Source organism: Oncorhynchus tshawytscha, linkage group LG24 (assembly GCF_018296145.1).
Source record: "Oncorhynchus tshawytscha isolate Ot180627B linkage group LG24, Otsh_v2.0, whole genome shotgun sequence".
NCBI lineage: Eukaryota > Metazoa > Chordata > Actinopteri > Salmoniformes > Salmonidae > Oncorhynchus > Oncorhynchus tshawytscha.
Genome location: NC_056452.1, coordinates 32,551,308 through 32,571,503, shown reverse-complemented (window position 1 = coordinate 32,571,503; position 20,196 = coordinate 32,551,308). Strand labels below are relative to the sequence as shown.

At 45.2% G+C, this 20,196-nt stretch overlaps 1 protein-coding gene across 1 annotated transcript in view; it reads left to right on the top strand.

Moving 5' to 3' along the window:
• The window catches only part of LOC112237455 (AT-rich interactive domain-containing protein 4B), a gene marked incomplete in the record, with an annotated part of 163,348 nt that overhangs the window by 105,542 nt on the left and 37,610 nt on the right, over window positions 1-20,196 (top strand). Inside the window, 7 exon segments of the mRNA XM_042305692.1 lie at window positions 1,758-1,900; window positions 3,448-3,520; window positions 8,508-8,602; window positions 11,194-11,263; window positions 11,266-11,290; window positions 13,546-13,795; window positions 14,742-14,992. Coding sequence (XP_042161626.1) covers window positions 1,758-1,900; window positions 3,448-3,520; window positions 8,508-8,602; window positions 11,194-11,263; window positions 11,266-11,290; window positions 13,546-13,795; window positions 14,742-14,992 — 907 coding nt within the window.

The following is a 20,196-nucleotide window of genomic DNA, read 5'->3' as shown; positions in this document are numbered from 1 at the left end:
ACTCCCTTTGTTCCTTCCCTATATATGTCACTCCCTTTGTTCCTTCCCTATATTCACTCCCTTTGGTTCCTTCCCTATATATGTCACTCCTTTGTCTCCTTCCCTATATATGTCACTCCTTTGTCTCCTTCCCTATATATGTCACTCCCTTTGTCTCCTTCCCTATATATGTCACTCCCTTTGGTTCCTTCCCTATATTGTCACTCCCTTTGGTTCTGTATCTGTAAAATGTATGCATGCATGACTATAACTGGCTTTGGAAAGAAGCATCAGTTAAATGGCTTTTATCATGATATGTTGTATTATTATAAGGTTTTGGTGTTCACAGGGTCAGAGTAGGACTGATAATCCACATTCATTGTTCAAATCTCCCACTTCCTGTCCATGTCATGTAGTTCATTATCTAAAAGACCAAACTGATTGGAGATCAGCACTGAGATGCTTTGGCTACATTTACACAGGCAATCCAATTCTGATCTTTTGCCACTAATTTGTCTTTTGGTCAATGAGATCAGATATTTTGCTAATAATTGGGCTGCCTGAATAAATTCAGCCTTTGTGAATATAGGGCATGATCTTATGTCACTTCTCTCAGACCTGGCAGAGAGAGCCGGGAGGAAGAAATATAAAATCCATGTTCTGTGCTCCGCTGGGGGCAAGGTGTCTGCTGCCACCTCAGAATCCAGTTCTGTTTGAAAAGGTTCCTGCTGCCAGGAACTCTCTCTCTCTCTCTCTCTCTCTCTCTCTCTCTCTCTACTCTCTTCTCTCTCTCTCTCTCTCTCTCTCTACTCTACTCTCTTCTCTCTCTCTCTCTCCCTCTCTCTCTCTCTCTCTCTACTCTCTTCTCTCTCTCTCTCTCTCTCTCTCTCTCTCTCTCTCTCTCTCTCTACTCTCCTCTCTTCTCTCTCTCTACTCTCTCTCTCTACTCTCTTCTCTTATATCTATGTACTCTCTCTCTACTCTCTTCTCTCTCTTCTCTACTCTCTTCTCTCTCTCTCTCTCTCTTCTCTCTCTCTCTCTCTTCTCTCTCTCTCTCTCTCTCTTCTCTCTCTCTACTCTTCTTCTCTCTCTACTCTCTTCTATCTCTCTACTCTCTACTCTTCTCTCTCTCTCTCTCTCTCTGTCTCTATATCTCTCTCTCTCTCTACTCTCTACTCTCTCTCTCTCTCTACTCTCTCTCTTCTCTCTCTCTCTCTCTCTATATCTCTCTCTCTCTCTCTCTATTCTCTACTCTCTCTCTCTACTCTCTTCTCTACTCTCTACTCTCTCTCTCCTCTCTTTTCTCTCTCTCTTCTCTTCTCTACTCTCTCTCTCTCTCTCCTCTCTTCTCTCTACTCTCTTCACTCTCTTCACTCTCTTTCTCTGTCTGTCTGTCTGTCTGTCTGTCTGTCTGTCTGTCTGTCTGTCTGTCTGTCTGTCTGTCTGTCTGTCTGTCTGTCTGTCTGTCTGTCTGTCTGTCTGTCTGTCTGTCTGTCTGTCTGTCTGTCTGTCTGTCTGTCTGTCTGTCTGTCTGTCTCATTTCTGGGATCTTTTATTTCAGCTCATGAAACATGCGACCAACATGTTCCGTTTATATTTTTGTTCAGTGTGTGTATTTATATATATATATATATATTTATGTTTTTGATTTTTCAAAGTAGACACACTTTGCCCTGACAGCTTTGCACACTCTTGGCATCCTCTCAACCAGCTTCATGAGGTCGTCACCTGGAATGCATTTCAATTATTGTGTGTGTCTATGTGTGTCTGTGTGTCAGTGCTGGATGCGGCTGTGGAGTTTGTGCATCAGGCGGTGGTGCCCGGCTCCTGGAGGACTGAGGTGAAAGACGAGAGTTCCACAAGTGAGGAAGATGAGGAGGAGGAAGAGCAGGAGGAAGAGGCCAGTGAAGAGGAGGATGAGGTAATCATGTCACATCAACCTGCTGGCTGCTGAGTAAAGCGAGAAACTCACCAGGGGAGGGGGAGCAAGCAAGCAGAGCGAGGAGGTTGGAAAGGACAGGCAGAGCAGTGACTGTATGCTAGAAGGATAGTCCATGTTTCCAGTCATCTTTGCTGATAGCAAGGTTGTTTCCTTAAGTGGATGAGTCTGTCTGATTTAGCATGTACGGTAAATCCTCAACTGTTAGCTACCTCTTTTTCAATTCAAGTGAGCAAGAAAAGAGTGAATAATGACATGTCTGTTGTTTTGTGTGACTACAGCACCAGCGACAATACGCTAAAATAGAGACCTTCAAATTGAGCGAGGCGTTAAAGTGGACGACCCGCCCCCCCCGCCCGGCTTGGGTTGGGTCATTATAATTCAAAACAATGCATTCTAAAATAATCACATAACGCCTCACACGCTCACCCTTAGTGAGTTTAACACATTGGAGAGATGTGAGTTTAAGCCAGTAGAGAGATGTGTCCTTTAGTGAGTTTAACACATTGGAGAGATGTGTCCTTTAGTGAGTTTAAGCCATTGGAGAGATGTGAGTTTAAGCCATTGGAGAGATGTGAGTTTAAGCCATTGGAGAGATGTGAGTTTAAGCCATTAGAGAGATGTGTCCTTTGAGTTTAAGCCATTGGAGAGATGTGAGTTTAAGCCATTGGAGAGATGTGAGTTTAAGCCATTGGAGAGATGTGAGTTTAAGCCATTAGGGAGATGTGTCCTTTAGTGAGTTTAACACATTAGGGAGATGTGTCCTTTAGTGAGTTTAACACATTAGAGATGTGTCCTTTGAGTTTAACACATTAGAGATGTGTCCTTAGTGAGTTTAACACATTAGAGAGATGTGTCCTTTAGTGAGTTTAACACATTGGAGAGATGTGTCCTTTGAGTTTAAGCCATTAGAGAGATGTGTCCTTTAGTGAGTTTAAGCCATTAGAGAGATGTGTCCTTTAGTGAGTTTAACACATTGGAGAGATGTGAGTTTAAGCCAGTAGAGAGATGTGTCCTTTAGTGAGTTTAATACATTAGAGAGATGTGTCCTTTAGTGAGTTTAAGCCATTAGAGAGATGTGTCCTTTGAGTTTAGGCGTTAAGTTGGCACAGAAGGGGCGGCAGAGTAGCCTAGTGGTTAGAGCGTTGGACTAGTAACCGGAAGGTTGCAAGTTCAAATCCCTGAGCTGACAAGGTATAAATCTGTCGTTCTGCCCCCTGAACAGGCAGTTAACCCACTGTTCCTAGGCCGTCATTGAAAATAAGAATTTGTTCTTAACTGACTTGCCTAGTTAAATAAAGGTAAAAAATAATAATTAAAAAGGGCAATAAATCAGTTTGGACAGTTTACGAGAAAAGGGCTCCCAAGGTTAAATTCTAGGACCCATTTGTTCCGCTGTAGATAAATGATATAGAAAGAACTATAAATCGGTCAAATAGTATAAACATTGTCCAGGATAATGACGCATCTTTCTCAGTGGGAGGAGCAAAGCTGAGCTCTTTATTGTTATTTCCTGTTCCTGTGTGCAGGAGGAAGTGGAGCCGTTCCCCGAGGAGAGAGACAATTTCCTGCAGCAGCTGTACAAGTTCATGGAGGACAGAGGTCTGCGGTTTATAGAATGAAACATTTCAACCCATTAACTTAATGTACCCACCCTGCACCTGACAGCAGAGGAGGCTGGTTTGAGGAGTGATAGGAAGCTGGAATGGAATAAATGGAACTGAAGACAAACAAATGATAACCGTTCCATCCCAGCCATTACAATGAGCTTGTCCTCCTATAGCTCCCCACCAGCCTCCTCTGCCCGACAGTTACTGGATGATTTGATGGTTTCTGTATTCTATCAGGAAGACATTGAGGCCATGGTCTCTTTTCCAAGTGTGCCCTGTACAATGCAATATAAATAATAACATTTTACACCTAAAAATGATATACAGAACCAGTCAAAAGTTCGGACACAGCTACTCATTCCAGGGTTTTTCTTTATTTTTACTTTTTTCTACATTGTAGAATAATAGTGAAGACATCAAAACTATGATATAACACAAATTGAATCATGTATTAACCAAACAAGTGTTAAACAAATCAAAATATATTTTATATTTGAGATTCTTCAAAGTAGCCACCCTTACATTGATGACAGCTTTGCACACTCTTGGCATTCTCTCAACCAGCTTCATGAGGTAGTTACCTGGAATGCATTTGAATTAACAGGTGTGCCTTGTTAAACATTAATTTGTGGAATTTCTTCAAACGCATTAAGAAGGAATCAGTTGTGTTGTGACAAGGTAGGGGGGTATACAGAATATAGCCCTATTTGGTAAAAGACCAAGCCCATATTATGGCAAGAACAGCTCAAAAAAGCAAGGAGAAACGACAGTCCATCATTACTTTAAGACATGAAGGTCAGTCAATCCGTAAAATGTCAAGAACTTGAAAGTTTCTTCAATTGCAGTCGGCAAAAACCATCAAGCGCTATGATGAAACTGGCTCTCATGAGGACTGCCACCAGAAAGGACCCAGAGTTACCTCTGCTGCAGAGAATACGTTCATTAGAGTTCCATCCTCAGAAATTGCAGCCCAAATAAATGCTTCACAGAGTTCAAGTAATGACACATCTCAACATCATCTGTTCAGAGGACACAGTGTGAATCATGGTCGAATTGCTGCAACGAAACCACTACTAAAAGACAGCAGTAAGAAGAGACTTGCCTGGGCCAAGAAACACAAGGAATATTCTGGCTGATCTCCGCTCTACTACCCCTCTAGAGACTGATGGAAAAGCATTTCAGGTGAAGCTGGTTGAGAGAATGCCAAGAGTGTGCAAAGCTGTTATCAAGGCAGAGGGTGGCTACTTTGAAGAATCTCAAATATACCTTGCGTTCCAAATGGCACCCTATTTCCTATAGTGCACTACTTTTGACCAGGACCAATAGGGAATCCCATAGGTAGTGCACTACTTTTGACCAGGGCCAATAGGGAATCCCCATATATAGTGCACTACTTTTGACCAGGGCCCATAGGGAATCCCATAGGTAGTGCACTACTTTGACCAGGACCAATAGGGAATCCCATAGGTAGTGCACTACTTTTTGACCAGGGCCAATAGGAATCCCATAAGGTAGTGCACTACTTTTGACCAGGGCCAATAGGGAATCACATGTTTAAATCAAATCAAATGTATTTATATAGCCCTTCGTACATCAGCTGATATCTCAAAGTGCTGTACAGAAACCCAGCCTAAAACCCCAAACAGCAAGCAATGCAGGTGTAGAAGCACGGTGGCTAGGAAAACTCCTAGAAAGGCCAAAACCTAGGAAGAAACCTAGAGAGGAACCAGGCTATGTGGGGTGGCCAGTCCTCTTCTGGCTGTGCCGGGTGGAGATTATAACAGAACATGACCAAGATGTTCAAATGTTCATAAATGACCAGCATGGTCAAATAATAATCACAGTAGTTGTCAAGGGTGCAGCAAGTCAGCACCTCAGGAGTAAATGTCAGTTGGCTTTTCATAGCCGATCATTGAGTATCTCTACCACTCCTCCTGTCTCTAGAGAGTTGAAAACAGCAGGTCTGGGACAGGTCAGGGGTTCCAAAGCCGCAGGCAGAACAGTTGAAACTGGAGCAGCAGCACGGCCAGGTCGACTGGGGACAGTAAGGAATCATCATGCCAGGTAGTCATGATCCTAGGGCTCAGGCATGGTCCTAGGGCTCAGGCATGGTCCTAGGGTCAGGCATGGTCCTAGGGCTCAGACCTCCGAGAGAGAGAAAGAAAGAGAGAATTCGAGAGAATTAGAGAAAGCATATTAAATTCACACAGGACACCGGATAAGACAGGAGAAATACTCCAGATATAACAGACTGACCCTACCCCCCCCGACACATAAACTACTGCAGCATAAATACTGGAGGCTGGAACAGGAGGGGTCAGGGACACTGTGGCCCCATCCGATGATAAATTCCCGGACAGGGCCAAACAGGCAGGATATAACCCCACCCACTTTACCGAAGCACAGCCCCACACCACTAGAGGGATATCTTCAACCACCAATTTACTACCCTGAGACAAGGCTGATTATAGCCACGAAGATCTCCCCACGGCACAAACCCGAGTGGGGTGCCAACCCAGACAGGAAGATCACGTCAGAGACTCAAGCCACTCAAGTGACGCACCCTTCCTAGGGACGGCATGGAAGAGCACCAGTAAACCAGTGACTCAGCCCCTGTAATAGGGTTTGAGGCAGAGAATCCCAGTGGAAAGAGGGGAACCGCCAGTCAGAGACAGCAAGGGCGGTTCGTTGCTCCAGAGCCTTTCCGTTCACCTTCCCACTCCTGGGCCAGACTACACTCAATCATATGACCCACTGAAGAGATGAGTCTTCAGTAAAGATTTAATGGCTGAGACCGAGTCTGCGTCTCTCACATGGTAGGCAGACCATTGCATAAAAATGGAGCTCTATAGGAGAAAGCCCTGCCTCCAGCTGTTTGCTTAGAAATTCTAGGGACAATTAGAGGCCTGTGTCTTGTGACTGTAGCGTACGTGTAGGTATGTACGGCAGGACCAAATCAGAGAGATAGGTAGGAGCAAGCCCATGTAATGCTTTGTAGGTTAGCAGTAAAACCTTGAAATCAGCCCTTGCCTTAACAGGAAGCTAGTGTTGGGAGGCTAGCACTATAGTAATATGATCACATTTTGGTTCTAGTCAGGATTCTAGCAGCCGTATTTAGCACCAACGAAGTTTATTTAGTGCTTTATCCGGGTAGCCGGAAAGTAGAGCATTGCAGTCGTCTAACCTAGAAGTAACAAAAGCATGGATTAATTTTTCTGCATCATTTTTGGACATAAAGTTTCTGATTTTTGCAATGTTACGTAGATGGAAAAAAGCTGTCCTTGAAACAGTCTTGAAATGTTTGTCAAAAGAGAGATCAGGGTCCAGAGTAAATCCGGGTCCTTCAGTTTAATTTGAGGAGACGACTGTACAACCATCAAGATTAATTGTCAGATTCAACAGAATATCTCTTTGTTTCTTGGGACCTAGAACAAGCATCTCTGTTTGTCCGAGTTTAAAAGTAGAATGTTTGCAGCCATCTACTTCCTTATGTCTGAAACACAGGCTTCTAGCAAGGGCAATTTTGGGGCTTCACCATGTTTCATAGAAATGTACAGCTGTGTGTCATCTGCATAGCAGTGAAAGTTAACATTATGTTTTCAAATGACATCACCAAGAGGTAAAATATATAGTGAAAACAATAGTGGTCCTAAATCGGAACCTTGAGGGACACTGAATTTTAAGAGGTCTAAAGAGGTCTTTCTACTGACACTGAAAAACACCAAAAGAAAGATGCCCAGGGTCACTGCTCACCTGCGTGAACGTGCCTTAGGCATGCTGCAAGGAGGGCTGCAGATGTGGCCAGTGCAATAATTGCAATGTCCGTACTGTGAGACGCCTAAGATGCTACAGCGAGACAGGACGGACAGCTAGACCACGCGTAACAACACCTGCACAGGATCGGTACATCTAAACAACACACCTGCGGGACAGGTACAGGATGCAACAACAACTGCCCGAGTTACACCAGGAACGCACAATCCCTCCATCAGTGCTCAGACTGTCCGCAATAGGCTGAGAGGGGGCTGGATTGAGGGCTCGCAGGCCTGTTGTAAAGGCAGGTCCTCACCAGACATCACCGGCAATGTCGCCTTTGTACACAAACCCACCGTCGCTGGACCAGAAATGACCTGCAAAAAGCGCTCTACACTGGTGGTTTTGTCAGGGGTGATATTCGGTTTCGTGTTTACCGTCGAAGGAATGAGCGTTACACGAGGCCTGTACTCTGGAACGGGATCGATCTGTTCCGTCAAGGTCTAGGGCGGTGTGTCACAGCATCATCGGACTGAGCTTCTTGTCATTGCGTTACAGGAAGACATTCTCCTCCCTCATGTGGTACCCTTCCTGCAGGCTCATCTTGACATGACCCTCCAGCATGACAATGCCACCAGCCATAACTGCTCGTTCTGGCATGATTTCCTGCAAGACAGGAATGTCAGTGTTCTGCCATGGCCAGCGAAGAGCCCGGATCTCAATTTCATTGAGCACGTCTGGGCCCTGTTGGATCGGAGGGTGAGGGCTAGGGCCATTCCCCCCAGAAATGTCCCGGAACGTGCAGGTGCCTTGGTGGAAGAGTGGGGTAACATCTCACAGCAAGAACTGGCAAATCTGGTGCCGTTCATGAGGAGATGCACTGTCGTACTTAATGCAGCTGGTGGCCACACCAGATACTGACTGTTACTTTTGATTTTGACCCCCCTTCGTTCAGGGACACATTATTCAATTTCTGTTAGTCACATGTCTCTGGAACTTGTTCAGTTTATGTCTCAGTTGTTGAATCTTGTTCATACAAATATTTACACATGTTAAGTGTGTTGAAAATAAATGCAGTTGACAGTGAGAGGACGTTTCTTTTTTTTTTTGCTGAGTTTATAAACAATAAAGTAATGGGAAGCACAAACACAACGTGCGCAATACTTCTGAGATAATCTATACTGGGCTTTCAGGGACTAAGCGTTGGGTTGTGTTTATCCTCCCAGGAACCCCCATCAACAAGAAGCCCGTGCTGGGCTACAGGAACCTGGACCTCTTTAAGCTCTACAGACTGGTGCACCAACTGGGAGGCTTCCATGATGTGAGTACCACACATTTATCATGACGTTCATTGGTGTTCCACATCTTAACCCTCACTTCTAATTGGACCCTGTGATGTATTGATGTGCTGTAGTTCCCTGTGATGTATTGATGTGCTGTAGTTCCCTGTGATGTATTGATGTGCTGTAGTTCCCTGTGATGTGTTGATGTGCTGTAGTTCCCTGTGATGTATTGATGTGCTGTAGTTCCCTGTGATGTATTGATGTGCTGTAGTTCCCTGTGATGTATTGATGTGCTGTAGTTCCCTGTGATGTGTTGATGTGCTGTAGTTCCCTGTGATGCATTGATGTGCTGTAGTTCCCTGTGATGTGTTGATGTGCTGTAGTTCCCTGTGATGTAGTTCCCTGTGATGTATTGATGTGCTGTAGTTCCCTGTGATGTATTGATGTGCTGTAGTTCCCTGTGATGTATTGATGTGATGTAGTTCCCTGTGATGTATTGATGTGCTGTAGTTCCCTGTGATGTAGTTCCCTGTGATGTATTGATGTGCTGTAGTTCCCTGTGATGTATTGATGTGCTGTAGTTCCCTGTGATGTATTGATGTGCTGTAGTTCCCTGTGATGTATTGATGTGCTGTAGTTCCCTGTGATGTATTGATGTGCTGTAGTTCCCTGTGATGTATTGATGTGCTGTAGTTCCCTGTGATGTATTGATGTGCTGTAGTTCCCTGTGATGTGTTGATGTGCTGTAGTTCCCTGTGATGTATTGATGTGCTGTAGTTCCCTGTGATGTGTTGATGTGCTGTAGTTCCCTGTGATGTAGTTCCCTGTGATGTATTGATGTGCTGTAGTTCCTGTGATGTATTGATGTGATGTAATTCCCTGTGATGTATTGATGTGCTGTAGTTCCCTGTGATGTATTGATGTGATGTAGTTCCCTGTGATGTATTGATGTGATGTAGTTCCCTGTGATTTATTGATGTGATGTAGTTCCCTGTGATGTATTGATGTGATGTAGTTCGCTGTGATGTATTGATGTGATGTAGTTCCCTGTGATGTATTGATGTGATGTAGTTCCCTGTGATGTATTGATATGATGTAGTTCCCTGTGATGTATTGATGTGCTGTAGTTCCCTGTGATGTATTTATGTGCTGTAGTTCCCTGTGATGTATTGATGTGCTGTAGTTCCCTGTGATGTATTGATGTGCTGTAGTTCCCTGTGATGTATTGTTGTGCTGTAGTTCCCTGTGATGTATTGATGTGCTGTAGTTCCCTGTGATGTATTGATGTGCTGTAGTTCCCTGTGATGTAGTTCCCTGTGATGTATTCTTGTGCTGTAGTTCCCTGTGATGTATTGATGTGCTGTAGTTCCCTGTGATGTATTGATGTGCTGTAGTTCCCTGTGATGTATTGATGTGCTGTAGTTCCTGTGATGTATTGATGTGATGTAGTTCCCGTGATGTGTTGTTGTGCTGTAGTTCCCTGTGATGTATTGATGTGCTGTAGTTCCCTGTGATGTATTGATGTGATGTAGTTCCCTGTGATGTATTGATGTGCTGTAGTTCCCTGTGATGTATTGATGTGATGTAGTTCCCTGTGATGTATTGATGTGCTGTAGTTCCCTGTGATGTATTGATGTGATGTAGTTCCCTGTGATGTATTGATGTGCTGTAGTTCCCTGTGATGTATTGATGTGATGTAGTTCCCTGTGATGTATTGATGTGATGTAGTTCCCTGTGATGTATTGATGTGCTGTAGTTCCCTGTGATGTATTGATGTGATGTAGTTCCCGTGATGTATTGATGTGATGTAGTTCCCTGTGATGTATTGATGTGCTGTAGTTCCCTGTGATATATTGATGTGATGTAGTTCCTGTGATGTATTGATGTGCTGTAGTTCCCTGTGATGTATTGATGTGCTGTAGTTCCCTGTGATGTATTGATGTGCTGTAGTTCCCTGTGATGTATTGATGTGCTGTAGTTCCCTGTGATGTATTGATGTGCTGTAGTTCCCTGTGATGTATTGATGTGCTGTAGTTCCCTGTGATGTATTGATGTGCTGTAGTTCCATTTAGATTTCACCAGCCTTCTAGTCAGACACATTGTCTTTCTCTCTGACAAACATGTATCTCTTGTTCCCTGTTTCACTCTGTGCCCTGTCCTCTGTGTCCTGTCCTCTGTGTCCTGTCCTCTGTGTCCTGTCCTCTGTGTCCTGTCCTCTGTGTCCTGTCCTCTGTGTCCTGTCCCCTGTGTCCTGTCCTCTGTGTCCTGTCCTCTGTGTCCTGTCCTCTGTGTCCTGTCCTCTGTGTCCTGTCCCCCTCTGTGTCCTGTCCTCTGTGTCCTGTCCTCTGTGTCCTGTCCCCTCTGTGTCCTGTCCCCTCTGTGTCCTGTCCTCTGTGTCCTGTCCCCTCTGTGTCCTGTCCCCTGTGTCCTGTCCCCTGTGTCCTGTCCTCTGTGTCCTGTCCTCTGTGTCCTGTCCTCTGTGTCCTGTCCCCTCTGTGTCCTGTCCCCTCTGTGTCCTGTCCCCTCTGTGTCCTGTCCCCTCTGTGTCCTGTCCTCTGTGTCCTGTCCTCTGTGTCCTGTCCTCTGTGTCCTGTCCCCTCTGTGTCATGTCCTCTCATGTCCTGAGCAGATTGAGAGTGGATCCGTATGGAAGACTGTCTACCAGGCTCTGGGAATCCCTGTTCTCAACTCTGCCGCCGGCTCAATGTCAAATGTGCTTACCGCAAGTACGTAGTGAGAGCCTATTGATCTGTTTACCACTGATACCGTACATTTTAGTGGGACCCCTCTTGAGTCGCTGTGGTGATATTGATACAATCAGGCTGTGTCTGGTGTGGTATCCTCAGGTACCTGTATTGTTGTTATGGTGTGGTGGTAATCCTCAGGTACCTGTATTGTTGTTATGGTGTGGTGGTAATCCTCAGGTACCTGTATTGTTGTTATGGTGTGGTAATCCTCAGGTACTTGTATTGTTGTTATGGTGTGGTGGTAATCCTCAGGTACCTGTATTGTTGTTATGGTGTGGTGGTAATCCTCAGGTACCTGTATTGTTGTTATGGTGTGGTGGTAATCCTCATCAGGTACCTGTATTGATGTTATGGTGTGGTGGTAATCCTCCTCAGGTACCTGTATTGATGTTATGGTGTGGTATCCTCAGGTACCTGTATTGTTGTTATGGTGTGGTAATCCTCAGGTACCTGTATTGTTGTTATGGTGTGGTGGTAATCCTCAGGTACCTGTATTGTTGTTATGGTGTGGTGGTAATCCTCATCAGGTACCTGTATTGATGTTATGGTGTGGTGGTAATCCTCATCAGGTACCTGTATTGATGTTATGGTGTGGTGGTAATCCTCAGGTACCTGTATTGTTGTTATGGTGTGGTGGTAATCCTCAGGTACCTGTATTGTTGTTATGGTGTGGTGGTAATCCTCATCAGGTACCTGTATTGTTGTTATGGTGAGGTAAATCTCCTCAGGTACCTGTATTGTTGTTATGGTGTGGTAAATCTCCTCAGGTACCTGTATTGTTGTTATGGTGTGGTAATCCTCCTCAGGTACTTGTATTGTTGTTATGGTGAGGTAAATCTCCTCAGGTACCTGTATTGTTGTTATGGTGTGGTATCCTCAGGTACCTGTATTGATGTTATGGTGAGGTAAAATCTCCTCAGGTACCTGTATTGTTGTTATGGTGAGGTAAATCTCCTCAGGTACCTGTATTGTTGTTATGGTGTGGTGGTAATCCTCAGGTACCTGTATTGTTGTTATGGTGTGGTAATCCTCAGGTACCTGTATTGTTGTTATGGTGAGGTAATTCTCCTCAGGTACCTGTATTGTTGTTATGGTGTGGTGGTAATCCTCAGGTACCTGTATTGTTGTTATGGTGTGGTGGTAATCCTCAGGTACCTGTATTGTTGTTATGGTGTGGTGGTAATCCTCAGGTACCTGTATTGTTGTTATGGTGTGGTGGTAATCCTCAGGTACCTGTATTGTTGTTATGGTGTGGTGGTAATCCTCAGGTACCTGTATTGTTGTTATGGTGTGGTGGTAATCCTCCTCAGGTACCTGTATTGTTGTTATGGTGTGGTGGTAATCCTCAGGTACCTGTATTGTTGTTATGGTGTGGTGGTAATCCTCAGGTACCTGTATTGTTGTTATGGTGTGGTGGTAATCCTCAGGTACCTGTATTGTTGTTATGGTGTGGTGGTAATCCTCCTCAGGTACCTGTATTGTTGTTATGGTGTGGTGGTAATCCTCAGGTACCTGTATTGTTGTTATGGTGTGGTGGTAATCCTCAGGTACCTGTATTGTTGTTATGGTGTGGTGGTAATCCTCAGGTACCTGTATTGTTGTTATGGTGTGGTAAATCTCCTCAGGTACCTGTATTGTTGTTATGGTGTGGTAAATCTCCTCAGGTACCTGTATTGATGTTATGGTGTGGTAAATCTCCTCAGGTACCTGTATTGTTGTTATGGTGTGGTAAATCTCCTCAGGTACCTGTATTGATGTTATGGTGTGGTAAATCTCCTCAGGTACCTGTATTGATGTTATGGTGTGGTGGTAATCCTCAGGTACCTGTATTGTTGTTATGGTGTGGTGGTAATCCTCAGGTACCTGTATTGTTGTTATGGTGTGGTGGTAATCCTCCTCAGGTACCTGTATTGATGTTATGGTGTGGTATCCTCAGGTACCTGTATTGTTATGGGTGTGGTGGTAATCCTCAGGTACCTGTATTGATGTTATGGTGTGGTATCCTCAGGTACCTGTATTGTTGTTATGGTGAGGTAAATCTCCTCAGGTACCTGTATTGTTGTTATGGTGTGGTAAATCTCCTCAGGTACCTGTATTGATGTTATGGTGTGGTATCCTCAGGTACCTGTATTGTTGTTATGGTGTGGTATCCTCAGGTACCTGTATTGATGTTATGGTGTGGTAATCCTCCTCAGGTACCTGTATTGTTGTTATGGTGTGGTAATCCTCCTCAGGTACCTGTATGGGTTTGAGGAGTACTGTACCTCCTGCGCCATCACTTTCCGCATGGACCTTCCACTGAAGCAGCCCAAGGCAGAGGGGGGCAAGGCTGAGGGGGAGACGGGGGAGGCAGGGGGAGACAGTTCTGTCCCACCTGTAGCCTCTTCAAGCTCAGCAGAGGAGCAGAAACGGAAAGCCTGCTACTCTGAGAGAGAGAACCTGTGCTGCTCAGAGACCAGCAGCACTCAGCCCATCGTCTGCAAGGTACTGGACTCTCTCTCTCTCTCTCTCTCTCTCTCTCTCTCTCTCTCTCGCTGTCAGTATAAGCACCCAGCCCAGTTCCCAACAACATCAGGATCATCTTTAGCGTCAGGATCATCTTTTGCATCAGGATCCTCTTTAGCGTCAGGATCCTCTTTAGCGTCAGGATCATCTTTGGCATCAGGATCCTCTTTAGCGTCAGGATCATCTTTAGCATCTTTGGCATCAGGATCCTCTTTAGCGTCAGGATCATCTTTAGTGTCAGGATCATCTTTGGCATCAGGATCATCTTTAGCTTCTTTAGCATCAGGATCATCTTTAGCCTCTTTAGCATCACGATCATCTTTAGCGTCAGGATCATCTTTAGCCTCTTTAGCATCAGGATCATCTTTAGCATCAGGATCATCTTTAGCGTCAGGATCATGTTTAGCATCAGGATCATCTTTAACATCTTTAGCGTCGGGATCATTTTTAGCATCAGGATCATCTTTAACATCAAGATCATCTTTAGCATCAGGATCATCTTTAACATCAGGATCATCTTTAACATCTTTAACATCAAGATCATCTTTAGCGTTAGGATCATCTTTAACATCAAGATCATCTTTAGCGGATCATCTTTGGCTTCAGGATCATCTTTGGCGTCAGGATCATCTTTGGCTTCAGGATCATCTTTGGCGTCAGGATCATCTTTGGCTTCAGGATCATCTTTGGCGTCAGGATCATCTTTAGCATCTTTGGCGTCAGGATCATCTTTAGCTTTAGGATCATCTTTGGCGTCAGGATCATCTTTAGCATCTTTGGCATCAGGATCATATTTAGCTTTAGGATCATCTTTGGCGTCAGGATCATCTTTAGCATCTTTGGCATCAGGATCATGTTTAGCGTGAGGTAGTATAATGATTGATTAACAGGGTATGAAGTAAGGACATCATATCCCTCCCCACAGGAGGATACTGAGCTCACCCGGAACAGACCAGAGCTGGAACCTCTGAAGGCTGAGCAGCAGAAGGCTGAGAGAGAAGGTGGTGATGATGATGATGATGGTGTTGATGATGAGGAAGGAAACGACCATCACAAGCACGGCTCTGATGATGAAGACGGCCCTTCATTTGCTCGCCTCAGAGAGGAGGGAGTGAAGCTGGAGCCTTACGATGAGGAGCAGGAGGCTGGGAAGGCGGAGGACATTTCTGGCTCTGGGTAGGTGGTTCTCTCCCCCAGGGGCTGGGGTAGTAGACTGTGCTGTTGATGGGGGGGGTTGCAGAATTACAGAAACTTTCCTGAAATCACCAGGAAATCCTGGTTGGAGGAAGGGAATCTTCAGACCAGGATTTCTGGAAAAGCTTATTTAGGGAAGTTTCTGGAATTTTGCAACCTAATGGTGATATCCTTAGGATGTGTCTGTATTTGGGAAGTCTTCAGCCGATCGGGTATGATGCCCACGTTCTGATGGAATAGTAGACCCGATATCATTCAGTCGTGTATTCATTAACTAAACTTCCAATTATTGTAGAACATTAATCAGTAGCAGAAGACAGGTCCTTGAAAGAGCAGAGAACATGTGGTGCACACAAAGAATATGCCAGTACTCGGTATCTATGCAAAAATAGCATTTTCCATTTGAAATATATATTTTTCACTCTTGATACTTGTGTTGCCTTAAACGTAATGACATAATACTATAGGCATTCCCTGTCAGCTAAAGAGTTGCGGCTGTGAGTCCGCTAGCTAGCTTCATTAGGTAGTTAACCCTCTTTAACCACTGTTAACCTGCTGGTTGATCTCTGCTCTACTACCCCTCAACTCTCTATTGTTCTGGCTGAGCTCTACTCTACTACCCCTCTACCCTCTATTGTTCTGGCTGAGCTCTACTCTACTGCCCCTCTACCCTCTACTGTTCTAGCTGAGCTCTACTGCCCCTCTATTGTTCTGGCTGAGCTCTACTGCCCCTATATTGTTCTAGCTGAGCTCTACTGCCCCTCTATTGTTCTGGCTGAGCTCTACTGCCCCTATATTGTTCTGGGTGAGCTCTCTACTGCCACTCTACCCTCTATTGTTCTGGCTAAGCTCTACTGCCCCTCTATTGTATTGTTCTGGCTAGCTCTACTCTACTGCCCCTCTACCCTCTATTGTTCTGGCTGAGCTCTACTCTTACTACCACTCTACCCTCTATTGTTCTGGCTGAGCTCTACTCTACTACCCCTCTACCCTCTATTGTTCTGGCTGAGCTCTACTGCCCCTCTATTGTTCTGGCTGAGCTCTACTCTACTACCACTCTACCCTCTATTGATCTGGCTAAGCTCTACTCTACTGCCCCTCTACTCTCTATTGTTCTGGCTAAGCTCTACTCTACTGCCCCTCTACTCTCTATTGTTCTGGCTAAGCTCTACTCTACTGCCCCTCTACTCTCTATTGTTCTGGCTGAGCTCTACTCTTACTACCCCTCTACCCTCTATTGTTCTGGCTGAGCTCTACTCTACTACCCCTCTACCCTCTATTGTTCTGGCTGAGCTCTACTGCCCCTCTATTGTTCTGGCTGAGCTCTATTGTACTACCCCTCTACCCTCTATTGTTCTGGCTGAGCTCTACTCTACTACCCCTCTACCCTCTATTGTTCTGTCTGAGCTCTACTCTACTGCCCCTCTACCCTCTACTGTTCTAGCTGAGCTCTACTGCCCCTCTATTGTTCTAGCTGAGCTCTCTACTGCCCGTCTACCCTTACTGTTCTGGCTGAGCTCTACTGCCCCTATATTGTTCTAGCTGAGCTCTACTGCCCGTCTATTGTTCTGGCTGAGCTCTACTGCCCCTCTATTGTTCTGGCTGAGCTCTAGCTCTACTGCCCCTCTCTATTGTTCTGGCTGAGCTCTACTCTACTACCCTCTATTGTTCTGGCTGAGCTCTACTCTACTACCCCTCTACCCTCTATTGTTCTGGCTGAGCTCTACTCTACTACCCCTCTACCCTCTATTGTTCTGGCTGAGCTCTACTCTACTACCACTCTACCCTCTATTGTTCTGGCTGAGCTCTACTGTCCCTCTATTGTTCTGGCTGAGCTCTCTATTGTTCTGGCTGACCTCTACTGTTCTGGCTGAGCTACTACCCTCTACCCTCTATTGTTCTGGCTGAGCTCTACTGTCCCTCTATTGTTCTGGCTGAGCTCTGCTCTACTGCCCCTCTACCCTCTATTGTTCTGGCTGAGCTCTACTGCCCCTCTATTGTTCTGGCTGAGCTCTGCTCTACTACCCCTCTACCCTCTATTGTTCTGGCTGAGCTCTGCTCTACTGCCCCTCTACCCTCTACTGTTCTAGCTGAGCTCTACTGCCCCTCTATTGTTCTAGCTGAGCTCTGCTCTACTACCCCTCTACCCTCTATTGTTCTGGCTGAGCTCTGCTCTACTGCCCCTCTACCCTCTATTGATCTGGCTGAGCTCTGCTCTACTGCCCCTCTACCCTCTGTGCCCCACTAGTACAGTTTCTGTGCCCCTCTTCATGTCTCAGCCAGTGCCCGCAGCAGGGACGGCTCTAAGTACTCAAATCTTGACGGCCTCTACTCTATTTAAAGTGCATGCTGTGGTACATCTCTGTCTCTCCATCTCTCTGTCTCTCCATCTCTCAGTTCATTAGGACTGTTTAGGCAGACACGTGGCTGCGGCTGCCCAGTCAGCTAGTAAACTGCTCTGGTTTTCATTCTGACCCTTGTTGTATTCGAGAAGATTTTCTACTTGAACAAAAACATCAGGACACTATCCTCTTGTTGTGTTTAGTCCTGCATCTGAGCCAGTTATTTGTAAAGGAAGAGAATGACAATATCTATCAAAAGAATGACATTTGTTTTGTTTTGACTGGATTCTTTAAGAAAAATGAGATTTCAGTGTTAGAGGTGTGGTTCGATGTGGCAGTTGCTAATGTTTGTCGCCCATGAGACACCATATGAACAAAGCCATTATCACTTCCTGAAAATTGTCAGAACGAATTTAAGATGACTCAAGAAATCTGTAATTAATTTTGACGAGGTTTTTTTGCAGAGGAGGTTTTACTCACGCTATTTTACATCTAGCTACAATGTTTGGTACAGTATGTCTCAAGTAAATGTCTGACATGCTGTCTAATGCCATTGAAATCCTTGGGCCCAAACAGTGAATAATAATAAAATAAAATAAATCAACGGTTAAGCGTTCTCAGTGTAAACTCAAATGACTAAAACCCAGATATAAAGTATGTAGAAACGAATAATGGACTTATATCTTTTTATAATATAAAGTTTAAGAACGAAACAATCACCAAAATGAAAGATAGACAATCAGGGACAATAAAACATTTCAATAACAATGATTTTAGCAGTTTTGATTTGGTTATTCTGTGTGAACAAAAGAACACAGTAGAGTAGCTGTGGTAAAATGGGATGGCAGGAAATGTCATTAAAAACTGTTTTCTTTCAACTCCATGAAGAATATTGTATAATCACAGGAAATTAGCTTTGAAACTGCCAAATGTGTAGAATTGGAAGATTTTAGCTTTAAAAATGTATCTCAACTCCATGGAGAATATTGTAGAATCACAGGAAATTAGCTTAAAAATGCTCACATTTCTCGACCAAAATGGGTCACCTCTGCCACACCCTCTGCCACGCCCTCTGCCACGCCCTCTGCCACGCCCTCTGCCATGCCCTCTGCCACCTAAGCCTCGTTTTGATCTGGAATAAAATCTGTTATGTATCATGTGTTAGTGATCATTGTCGAAATCAAATCAGTTTTGGACAATACTGACTTCAAATCAGTTTTGGACAATACTGGAATAAATGTTTCTATGTCACATATGACATTTTCTTTGAGAGAAGTTTGAACTCCAGTTCAATTCTGTTTTAAACGAGAAAGAGATTGAAGCATGAATGAGTCTCCAGGGTTTGTGGAGTCCATATCTGATCCTACTTGAACGAGACATCCAGGGTAGAGCTGGGTCGATAAACCAAAAATGATCCACACCGACCCAACCAATCGAGGACGTTTTACTGATATTGATAATGGCGATAAGTAGCTTTTACCAGAGTAATGTGAAATTTTAAGTCTGCTAATATGAGCTATTGCTAATGGGACAATTGATGACTGCAACATTCAGAGTAGTAGTTGTAAGGGTAATAAAATAAAAATTGCCAGTGCACATTTATCGTTCAACTTGTCGTTATCGTGTTATGAATTACTGTCCATAACAGCGCTGTACACCGGCGTCGGGTAGCCGGCACTCTACACCGGTGTCTTGTAGTTGGCACTCTACACCGGTGTCTTGTAGTTGGCACTCTACACCGGTGTCTTGTAGCCGGCACTCTACACCGGTGTCTTGTAGTTGGCACTCTACACCGGTGTCTTGTAGTTGGCACTCTACACCGGTGTCTTGTAGCCGGCACTCTACACCGGCGTCTTGTAGTTGGCACTCTACACCGGTGTCTTGTAGCCGGCACTCTACACCGGTGTCTTGTAGCCGGCACTCTACACCGGTGTCTTGTAGCCGGCACTCTACACCGGTTGTGCCGCACTCTTGTAGCCGGCACTCTACACCGGTGTCTTGTAGCCGGCACTCTACACCGGTGTCTTGTCTTGTAGCCGGCACTCTACACCGGTGTCTTGTAGCCGGCACTCTACACCGGTGTCTTGTAGCCGGCACTCTACACCGGTGTCTTGTAGCCGGCACTCTACACCGGTGTCTTGTAGCCGGCACTCTACACCGGTGTCTTGTAGTTGGCACTCTACACCGGTGTCTTGTAGTTGGCACTCTACACCGGTGTCTTGTAGTTGGCACTCTACACCGGTGTCTTGTAGTTGGCACTCTACACCGGTGTCTTGTAGTTGGCACTCTACACCAGTGTCTTGTAGTTGGCACTCTACACCAGTGTCTTGTAGTTGGCACTCTACACCGGTGTCTTGTAGCAGCACTCTACACCGGTGTCTTGTCCGCGTCTTGTCTGCGTCTCTACACGCGTCTTGTCTGCGTCTTGTCCGGCGTCTTGTCCGTCTTGTCCGGAGTCTTGTCCGGAGTCTTGTCTGGCGTCTTTTCCGGCGTCTTTTCCGGCGTCTTGTCTGGCGTCTTGTCCGGCGTCTTGTCTGGCGTCTTGTCCGGCGTCTTGTAGCCGGCGCTCTACACCGGCGTCTTGTTATCTTGTCAATTTCTCTGCTACTTGTCAAAACGCATTTAGGAAGTAGAGGGCAGTTTGTCGATGACCCATTTAGGCAGTCATCTTTAGTATCCATAGAGTGGGAAGTAGGATTTCCTATTGTACCAAAACTGACACGTTTGTCCTGGTGACTAAAATGTACTGAGGTTGATTGTGAAGGGACAGACTCACCTGTCAGTACTGTAAGCATAGTTGTGTTGCTGTAGGTTCACTGTAGACAGAGGAGAAGAGAGAAGGCA